This window comes from Meriones unguiculatus, chromosome 9, assembly GCF_030254825.1.
Source record: "Meriones unguiculatus strain TT.TT164.6M chromosome 9, Bangor_MerUng_6.1, whole genome shotgun sequence".
NCBI lineage: Eukaryota > Metazoa > Chordata > Mammalia > Rodentia > Muridae > Meriones > Meriones unguiculatus.
The window spans coordinates 51,015,404-51,026,474 of NC_083357.1; the positions used below are offsets into that span (position 1 = coordinate 51,015,404).

Consider the following 11,071-nt stretch of genomic DNA (forward strand, 5'->3'; position numbering starts at 1 on the left):
TGTAACAGCATCTGACTGGAGGGGAGTAGGGGTTGAAACCCGAATCCAGCCTGGGCTCCACTCAGCAAGTGGAAGGCCTGTTTTGTTTTCCCTCTAGTACCTGGGGTGCTGCGGAATGAGCGTCACCAAGCCAGAGGAGCACAACTTTAGGTTTTTCACTGGAAAGAGACAATTCAGCAGAGCAGGTGCCAGCAGAAGTCTGAAGGCTTTAAATCTACATTCTTTTGGGGGGGGTATTCTCATCCTCAGAGCTTCCAGAAAGGATGAAGACAAAGAAGCACTAAAGCATTTGGCAGGCTGGGTGTCCTGAGGGGGTTGGGTTGTCTTTCTACTGCTGTCCTTAAGTGCCAAACACTGAGAGCTGAAGGAGGATAGGAGAGCATTGGGACTTTCTGCTGAGGTGGCAGTGTGACTGAGAAGGACCCATTGTTCTCTCCATTTAGCTGAGCTTTGAAGACTGAACTTGCTACAGGAGCTGCCTCTGGGCTCCCCTCTTTTTGTTAGCATAAGACTGTTTTTGTCCCCAGTAAAACTGGATGGGTGGATCCCTAGTGTCTATATGTCTTGTCTATACTTGGCCATTCTTCCTCTTAATTCTAAGAGCCCTGTTTTAAGTAGTGAAAATAATGAGTAATGAAGTGGGGTTGAAAAAACAAATGGCCCTGGGTAGTGGTGGCACATTCCTTTAATCCCAGCACTTGAGAGGCAGAGGCAGGCCAAGTTCCAGCACAGCCAGGGCTACACAAAGAAACTATGTGTGCTGGGGTGGGAGTGGGGGTTGGGGGTGGGTAGAACAAAAAGAAAAGAAAAAGCAAATGGCCATATCCTGTCCTGGGCAGTTTTACCTTTCAATTTGATTTGTCACAGAGTTGCCTAGTGCTAAGGTTAAGAAATTGCCATCAATATCAGCTGTGGTGGCAAATGATTTTAATCCCAGCACCCAGGGAGGCAGAGGCAGGCAGATCTCTGTGAGTTCAGACCAGCTAGGGTTGTACAGCAGGGTATACCGTGTCTGTGTGTGTGTGTATCTCTCTGTCTCTAAAGAAAGAAAGAAAAGGGGGAAATTATTTATTATACATCTTATAAACATGTTGATAGTCCAAATGATGGCACATGCCTGCCATCCCAGCATTCTGGAGGCTAAGCTAGGAGGATCGTGAGTTTCAGCCTAGTCTGAGCTACAGAGTGGGTTCTAGGATACTTGAAGGAAAGGTAAGGGGGAGGAGGAGAAAGGAAAGGGAGAAGGGGAGAGAAGAGAGGAGATCAGATCTCAAGAAGACAATCTGAGTCTTACCACTTTAGTGCAGTCATGCAATCATGCAGGGGCAAGAAGCTTTCCTTATTTAGAACTCACAGTTCACTACAAGGCTTGGCTGGAACTCTGTTACTTCAGTATCTAGGAGCTATGGTTTACAGAGCCCAGATCCCTGCTTCTTCCAGTAATGGTTAATGTTATACTGGAGGGAAAAGGTGCTAAGTACTTAGTAAACCCTCATATCTCTATGTGGAATTGTTGGCAGGCAGCCTGTGCATCCAAAAACCAGGTTTGTCCTGTTCCCTTTGGTTTTATCTCTTTCTAGGGAAAACATATACCCAAGTTGGGCACATACACAGACCAGAAAGAACCATGCCATTGCTTTGCAGTGTAAATGGGAGAGCCAGAATCAAAAGAGAACAACCAAGCCCCCTGCACCCTCCCCGACACCTTGTCCCATTGGCTGCTAGAACATTAGAGAACAAAAATGTGAAATAAGAGCCTCGAACTTACCAGGTATAGTAAAGCTTCCCCAAGTCAATTTCACTAACTTTCATAGTTGTCAAGAGGACTGACTACAGGCTCTGGGCAGAAATCCACCCCTCAGGAGGGTTCTCCATTAGGACTCTCTTGAGGAAAAAAATGTCTTTGACTCTACATGATGAAACTAATTAGATTTATTTTTATATAAAAGATTTTCCCCCAGACCCTACTGCATTTCTCCTTAACTTCCTGCTTCAGCCACTTTCAGGTTGTGATTTCCAGGGATTGGTGATGATTAGCAGTGCTGGCGGGCTGGCACATGGCCTCGAGCAGCTTGATTTCTTGCAAGGGTTGCTCGGGCTGGAACTTGAGCATCCAGGGGTCCTTGAGGACATCCAGGATGGTGGCACGCTTGGTAGCTTGGCGTAGCATCTGGAAGATCAGGTTCTAGGGCAGGGGAGAGAGAGGGCTTGGCTGAGCTCGACCCCTTTTGTGCCACACAGGCAGTGAGCAGCAGGACCTAAGAAAGAAGTGGGAGAGCCCATCACAGTACTCTGGTGAAAGGGGCTGGGGCCCTGGTTTTATGCTGGAGCCCTGCAAGAAAAGAGAAGAGCTCCTTGCATAACCCCTTTTGCCCTAAAGGGATCAATGCTTTAACCTAATGATCAAGCATATTTAAGGTTTACAGCTCAGTGGCTGACACTCTTAAGTCCTCCCCACCATTTTGACTAGAAGCTAGATAAATATATCTCTAGCATGAGAAAAGCCTCCCGACCCCCAGGTGGAAGGCCTAAATTTGGTATTTACTTCCCCTCCCCAATGGTCATCACTAAAGCCTCAGCCCTCCTGGGGGAGCCAGCACCTTGCACTCCTGGGAGACGGTGAGGTTAGCTGGGAAAGTGACCTCCTTCTGGGTCTCTTTCAGCAACTTCTTGAGATTGGTGTCATCAAAGGGCAGCTTTGCAACCACTAGAGTGTAGAGGATGACGCCCATGCTCCACGTGTCAGACAGGAAAGGGTTGTAGGGCAAGCCTAGCAAGATCTCCGGGCAGGCATAAGCAAAGCTGCCACAGTAGGTCTGGCTGAGGTTTGAAGGGTAGTTCATTTGGCGGTAAGAAGGGCTACTACGCACAGTCTGATTAGAAGACACCATCTTGGCGAAGCCAAAGTCCGATATCTTCACATTCTCCCGCTTGTCCAGCAACAGGTTCTCCAACTTTAAGTCCCTACCAGCAGCAGAAAGGCTGGGGGTCAGGCTGGGGAGAGGGCTTAGTGTTAGACCTGGAGCTGAAAGGAAAGGGGCCAGAGGCTAGAGATGAGGACAGGATAAGAGGGAGGGAGATGTTTATGAGGAGTAAAATGGAAGCAAAGCCATGGAGTTTCGGACAGAGCCCAAAGGAGAGATGGTACCTGAGGACCACTAGTTCACCATGGTGTATAAAGTGCTCTCACACAGTGAATACAAGTGTCCTTGACCAGGTGGTTACAATATGGTGAACAAATGGACCTAGATATTGAGAGAAGTCAAGAGAAAAGGGCAGAACATGGGCAATATGCATAAAACCCCCTTGAAGTCCCAAAGCCCAGTCGGTGACCGTCCTCACCGGTGCACGATGCCCTTGCTGTGCAGGTAGGCGATGCCTAAGGCCATCTGGGAGAACCATTTGCCAGCAATGGGCTCAGAGCAGGCCCCATAGCGTTGGATCCATTCGAGGACATCACCGCCCTGAGCCAGCTCCAAAATGATGTATACTCGGGATGTGGTCTCAATGGCCTGATAGAAGTTGATGAGGTACTTGTGCCGTAAGACTTTCATTACCTGATCCCAAAAGAGGGAGCCATCAAACCTGGCAAACTCTGGCTGTGCTGGCCTCTCTCTACTGTCCCATTGCTGCTTACGACTTTGCAACAGGATCAGCTGGTATCTGCGTAAATCCCATTTTGCATTTTAACTTGGGGGTGGGGTGGATAGTGGGCTGAAATGTTTGTACATAGGAAAGAGGATATGTATCTATACATTACAGAATTTTCCTACTTAAGACATTCAGTTCTGGTCTGGAGTTTTCTGGATCTCTCCCTTTTTATAGTTACACCTCTAAGATACCTCAAGTAGCTTATTAATAAGCCTCAGTTTCCCCTTCAGCTCCCTTTCTGACCTGTATCTCACGCGGTAGGAACTTGTTAAGATAGTCATCAGAGGCCTTCTTCTTTGAGATGATCTTGACAGCCACCATGACCTTCTGCTTTGTGTAGTAAGCCTCATATACAGTTCCATAGGAGCCATGGCCAATGACCTTGCCCACCTCATAACCATACTCCTCCATGACAGAGCGATAGGCATTAGCCGATGCTGTTTCCGAGGTGGTGTCTCCCTTCCCCATGGTGCTGGGCTTGTGCAGGGGGAAGCTTTGATACTTAGAAGCCTCTGTCTACCGAAAAGCCACCTTGAACCACTGATGGGAGGGTACCAAAGCAAAGTTTCCTAATGCTTACCTAGTCACAAAAGTCTGGGATGCTGGGCCCAGCCCTTTACTAAGAACTTGGAAGGGGAAAGAAAGGAACATTCTTTTTGTCTTGGCTGGCTGTTGTTACTTCCATGTCTTAGTTACAGAACTTCCAAGGTCCCAGGTTCCATACGCCTTTATTCACCATTGGCCACAAAGGTTGAAACAAGTGCAGTGTGGGACATATTCACTACAAAAGGCACCTCAGCCTCGTGCGCCTCCCCTGCGGTCCCTTCACTTTACTGAGTATCTACCGTGTGCTACGTACTATGCAGAATATACTAGTGAACAAGGCAAACCGAGTGCCTGTGCTGGATTTTGCAGTCCAGCATGAGAAACATGTAAGATTGCATACAGGACTGCAAGGCATGGAAGCATATTCTACGAAGTCAACCTTGACCTGCATTCTTGCTTTACAGATCTGGAATAGTGTTGTTTTCTTCCCATCCTTTTAGTCATTCTTCCACTGGAACATCATCACTTTCCAGCTTTTATTTTTGTTTTGTTTTGACTGCAAATTAAACCTAGGGCCCTTTGTATGCTAGGCCAGCACGCTACCATCAACCCACTTTCCCCCAGGCCCACCATCTATTTATCCCTTGGTCACATACTCAAAATTCTGTGTCAAGTGTGATTTTCTCAGACCTTCACATCCTCCCTTATGATCTCACACTCTCAAGGCTTCCATTATCACATTTATTCTGATGGCTCTTGTCACTTCCACTTCACATACTTACAGGAGTTCAAGATCCTGCTTATTTGTTCACTGAATATTATAGGAACATGTCTGAAGTGGAAGTTTCTGGTTTCTTTGGAAACTGTTGTGTCATGTAAATACATTTTTTTGTTTTTGTTTTGGTCCCAAGTGTGGTATGTGAGGATGTTTCCCCTCTTGGAAACAGCCCCTGTGAAAAGGCACTTGTTGTCAGCTGAAAATTACCTCATCTGAGGGGCATGGCTTCTGTGAGCTAGAAAATATCCTTGTGTGGACTCTGAGAAGGGATAAATAGAAGCCCACAGATGATGAGACAATGTTTTTGCATTGCTATGCTTTGCAATGGTTTGGATCCTTCACACTCCAGAGAATTGCTTATGGTGCTTTGGCGGAGTTTTGCCACTTTTTTTGGACTTGAGCCATTTGGGCAGGGTCCAGCTTGGATCGTTCTGCTTCTGCTGACTTGTGTTGCGGCTGCTGCTTTGCTGTCTGACTAGACCACTGGTATTCTGACTGAGTTAGGTAATCCTCAAAGAACCCCTCTCAGAAGGAAGTAGATAAAGCAGGTCTACATCCCCTTTCCCTACTAATCTACTTCACGTGGTGGGGGAAGTTCGTTGGAAGGAAGGTAAAGGCATTTAAGAACTTAAAATAGGTATTTGAAAAATCTAAGCCTACACATTTTTCTCTGCACCTCAAATTCATATCCAAAACAGAACTATTTCCTGCTTTTAGACTCCCATGTTGTCCTGAATATAGACATCAAATATCACACCAGTATAACCTGCCCCGGTGCCTACATCCACTGTATCATCAAATCCTGTCTCTTTAACCTGATTTTTTCATTCATAATGAACTTGAAGGGTGTAGAGAGATCACTCAGCAGCTAAGAGCTCTTGCTGTACAAACACAAAGGCTGGAGTTGAGTCCCAGCACTGAGTAAGGTGGACACGAGAGGATCTCTGGGGTTTGCCAAATTCTGGACTACTGCAGAAATGCAAACTCCAGCTTCAGTAAGACCCTGCTTCAAAAAAACAGTGTAAAGAGTGACATATGACAGTGTAAAGAGTGATGTTCTCCTCTGGCTTCCATAGGAACCCAGGTGCACGTTCTTGTACACACAATCGCCCATACACCGCACATACTCAACAGCTCTGTGCCCACTGCTGTCCTCGTGTAGCACAACTCTCTATCAACTAACTGGTCTCCGGAAAGCCTCTGCTCCCCTCCAGTTGAAGCATTTGTGTGTGGACATTTGTGTCCATGCATGCAGAGGCTAGAGCAGGACACTGGGTGTCTTGTCACACTTCCTTAGGGCCTTGAGACAATCCACTTATTAACTGGAAGCTCACCATTTGGCTAGTGTGGCTGGCCAGTGAGCTCTCGGGATCCACTTATCTCTACCAACAGTTCTGGGGTTACCAGCATATGCAGTCGTGCTTAGCCACTGGGGTTTTGAACTCAGATTTTCATGCTGACAGAGGAGCCCGTCTTACTCATCGAGCCCTCTTCCTAATCCCACAAATCTGATTTTTATTTCCACCTAAGACAGTTGAGGCTAGATACGTGGCTCAGTGATTAAGACTGCTGACTGCCCTGAAGCAGGGTTTAGTTCCCAGCACCTACAGGGTGGCTCACAGGCCACTCAGTTCCAGGGGATCCAGCACCCTCTTCTGGCCTCTACGGACTCTTGTACAAATGTGGTGCTCTTACACTCAAACAGGCAGCCGGATGTGGTGGCACACGCCTTTGGGAAGGACTTGGGAAGAGGCTGGAGAATTTCTGTGAGTCCAATGCCAGTCTGGTTTACAAAGAGAGTTCCAAGACAGCCAGGGCTGTTACACACAGAAACCCTGTCTCAAAAAAAACAGAATAATAAACTCAAGCAGACACACAGATACGTATATAAATCCAAAACATTTATTGTCTACTGACTCTCAGAATCAAGTTACGATCTTTAATTCAGCCCTATGATAAACTTTGTCTCTCCAATTTTGCCTTTTGTTTTGTTCTTTTAATATGGGATCTGGGGTTTCAATAAATATCCTAGGTTTGCCTCAAAATGAAATCCTTTTTCAAATGCTGTTACAGCTATGTGCTTTCTGTTTGGTCTTATTTTCTTTTTTTTTTTTTTTCCAGAAAGAGTATCCCTCTGTGTCCCATGCTGACCTCAGCCTCCCCAGTACCCTTAAGTGCCAGGGGTTGAATCTACAGCCTCTCACATGCCAAGCAAATAAAAGTCCTACTACTAAAGTTGGTATATTCCAACTTCTTTTTCTTTTGACAGTTTCATTAAGTTGAGCAGGCAGGCACCAAGCCTGCAATAAGGGGACTGACTATCTGGGCCTTCATAGCAGTGAGCATTACAGGCCTGTACCACCAGGTCCAGTTTTGGCCAACTTAGCAGCCACATGTTTCAGCCAAAGAGAAATACTTCTCCATTTTCTTTTCCTTCCGGCAAATCCCTACTTTCCCTTCAGAACTCAGCATCTCTTGGTTTTGAAGGTCTCCTTTAGTCTTGGCTGGCCTCAAACTCATCCCTCTAGTGCTTCAGCCTCCCAAGCACTGGGATTACATGCACAACCACAACTGGCTGTAACCAGTTCACCTTACATCACCTGCCCTATAGGCTGCACAGAGCACTCAGTGATGACAGATGTTTGAGAAGATGGGGCTGGAGAAACCCTCATCAATAAAGTACTTGCATAAGCATCAAGCTCTGAGTTAAATTCCTAGCACCCATGTAAGAAGCTGGAGGGTACTGCATACTTAGGACTGCCAGGCTAGCAGAGCACAAGCAAGGAAACCCCTGGCCAAACAGCCTAGCCACATCAGAGAGCTCCTAGTTCCAGTGAGACAGCATGGTTGACCTTTGTGTACACTCGTGTATACATATGCATACATACACACTCACAGACCTTTAACCCCAGCACTTAGGAGGCATAGGCAGATGATCTCAGTGAATTCAAGGCTATTCTGGTCTATACATACTGACCACTTTGAGAACCTGCCTCAGAACAAAACAAAGACCTCAGCTAAGAATGTGGCTGAAATGATGGAATGTGGCTTCTCCATTATATGGAGAAGGAAGCTAGAAACAAAGGAGAGACTGGGAGATGGGCTGCAAGTCTCATTTGAAAGGAAGAACCAGTTTAGGGGAATGACAAAAAGAGAAGGGCAGTGTCTTAGGGTTTCTATTGCTGTGATAAAATACCACAGCAATAAGGAAGTTGGAAAGGAAAGGGTTTATTTTATTTTACAGCGTGTAGTTCGTAACTCAGGGCAGAAACTCAAGAGAGAAAACTAGAAGTTTTCCCCTGCTGCAGGGGCCATGAAAGAATGCTGCCTACCAGCCTGATACCTGTGGCTTGTTCAGCTTGCTTTCTTATAGCACCCAAGACCATCAGCCTAGCACCTGCACGGCCCACAGTGAGTGGGCCCTCCCACATCAATCATCAAGCAAAAAAATGCACACAGGTTTGTCCACAGGCCCAGCTGGTGGGAGCATCTTCTCAACTAGGCTCCTTTCTCCAAACGACTCTAGCTTGTGTCAAGTTTACCTAAAACAAGCCAGCACAGGCAGGAAGGTATGTTCACAGCTCTTTTAAGATTTTTGTTGAGCAGCTGGGCAAGGAGCCACATGCCTGTAATCCCAGCACTTGGGGAGGCAGAGGCAGGTGGATCTCTGTGAGCTTGAGGCCAGCCTGGTCTACAAAGTGAGTCTAGGACAGCCAAGGCTACACACACAGAAACCCTGCCTCAAAAAACAAACAAAAAAGATCTTGTGGAGCAAACTTGGGCATGACTGGTGCGTCCCTAGAATCCCAGCACTCAGGAGGCAAAGGCTTTTCCCTCCAGGTAAAGGTAAGTTTATTCTTCATGTGTGTTATGTATCTGCACATGCATGTGAGGGTTCACATACATGTGGAGGTCAGAGGATGACCTTGGATGACTTTCACCTTTGTATTGATTTTCTATTGCTGTGATAAAACAAGAGACCAAGGCAAGTTACAAAAAAGTTTATTTGCACGTACAGTTTCCAGAGGGTCATGTCTTGAACCGCAAGCAAGAAGCTGAGCAGACTCTCAAACCCTGCCCCCAGACCCATTAGTGCCACTCTCCAACAAGAGCACACCTAAACCTCCCCAAATACTGCCACTAATTAGGAACCAAAAACTTGAGTGCCTGAGACACTGTGCAGCATTTCATTCAAACCACCACAACCTTTTGTGTGTTTTTTTTTGTTTGTTTGTTTGTTTGAGACAAAACCTGAACATCTTCCAAAATTACACCATAGGTAACCCTGCTGGCAGCACAGTTCCAAGTTATACTGGAATCCAGTTTTACAACTGGATTGTAGAACTAGTATGGTTAAAGAGGGCACAGAGTACAGCACAGTCAGGAGCTACCCCTGGTACTGCCCATCCACGTGCATGAACTGGCCCTGGGTAGCTAGTCTGGTAACAAACTCTCATCAGGAATATAAGCTATACCTATTTGTCCAAGGAACATGTTTACACTGCCCAGCACATACAAGAACCCTACTAAGTTCTGAAGATAAAAAGGGATAAATTAGTCTTCTTGAAAGGAATGAGATGAAGTGCTATAAACAAAGGAAGAGGTACAGAAAAGACTTACATGAAAACTGTTATCTGCACTGTTCAGAGCTGAGTTCTCTAGCCAGGTAAGCAGGGAATCACAGAGAGCCTACACAGGGAGAATACGAAGAACGGTGGTTCACTGTTATAATCCTGCTGAGGCATGCGGATCACTGTAGGTCTGAGGCCAGATGGGGCTGCAGAGATCCTGTCTCAATAAAACCTTTAATTAACCAACCACAAACCTGATGCTCAGCACCTTCTCTTCCCGAGGTACTGCGTTTTCGACAATCCTTCCAGGAGCAGTTTGAAACATGGCCCAGGGGAAGGTAGATCCATGAAAGGGGATGGGGTCTCTATACCAAGAAAATGAAGAAGGGCAAATATGCAAAGATAATCAGGAGACAAATTTAAAAAGCTTGCTAGTTGAGGGGTACTAACAGAAGCTTTGATTTCCAGCTTCACTGGGTAGGTCATTAGCTGAAGATGACTCCAGAGCATCATAAGTTACTCCTAACTACAGAACTCTCAGGCCTGCCCCATTAAGGCAAGCCGTGAACACTTGCAGTCCCAGCTTTTCACGCAGCTGAAGCAGGAATATTGCTTCAACTGGAGTTCAAGGCCAGACTGGGCCTGTCTCGAGGAGGGCAAAAAGGACAAAACAAAAGAAGTTATGTCTGACTCAACCACAACTTCCTAGAATCTCACGACTTCAAGACGATGGGTGGGTCAGGAAAAGGCAGTCGTAGGAATGGGTAAAAGAATGGCTCCTTGTGATTTCCCTCAGTACTTGCTCCCTCCCCCATAGAAAAACTTTGGTCAGCTTCCTCCAATTTGCTCCCACGTTACCAAGTGAAAGTCACTGCTCGGAGGGAATCCTTGAGGGCAGAGCCCGTTCAGAATGGCTGAGCCCGACAAAAGCGTACGTTTTCAAAGTAACCTGCAATGAATGTTAGAGAGAAACCCAAACGTCCCACACAGACATACATGGGAACAAAATGATGGAAGCGAGGTACGGCGGTGCGTACCTGTGAGCTCTGAAACTCTGAAGGCGGTGACAGAAAGACCCCGAGGTCAGTAGGGATTCCAGGTTTAAAAACCAAAATCCAAACCAAAAAACAACCTACTTCCGATTTAAAGCAGCGCCGTCCACCCGACCACCCTGCGGGGTGAAACGGCAAACTGCAGGTGCACCCCACCCAGCTCCCGCATGCCAGCTGCTTACACTGACCGGTCGGAAGGACACCTTTACCAAGGTGTTTGAGGCCCCAGGCATGGGGGCGCGGCCGTCAGCCCCGCCCCGTCCGGGGCACCTTTGGGCGTCAGACACTCGGCAGCCGGGGGCGGGCCCAGCCTTCGGCCGCCCGCGCTCCCACTTCCCGGCCGCCTCTCTCCAGCCTGGGGAGGGCGGCCCGGGCCGCGAGCAGCACCGAGGGCCTCGGCTCAGGAGAGCAGCCTCGCCGCCTTCCCGGAGCTGAGGCCCCCGTCGGCGAGGGCGGAAGTGGTAAGACTGACG

The 11,071-nt window shown here is 47.3% G+C and overlaps 1 protein-coding gene across 1 annotated transcript; it reads right to left on the reverse strand.

The window, feature by feature from the left end:
• Positions 1 to 1,962: 1,962 nt before the first annotated feature.
• Tssk4 (testis specific serine kinase 4) lies at positions 1,963 to 11,058 on the reverse strand. Its single transcript, XM_021650349.2, has 4 exons — positions 3,895 to 11,058; positions 3,343 to 3,557; positions 2,601 to 2,994; positions 1,963 to 2,185 (listed from the first exon to the last, which is right to left on the reverse strand). Exons 1-4 carry the CDS (start codon positions 4,117 to 4,119, stop codon positions 2,003 to 2,005), a joined length of 1,017 nt encoding a protein of 338 aa, XP_021506024.1. The 5' UTR covers positions 4,120 to 11,058; the 3' UTR covers positions 1,963 to 2,002.
• Positions 11,059 to 11,071: the final 13 nt, after the last annotated feature.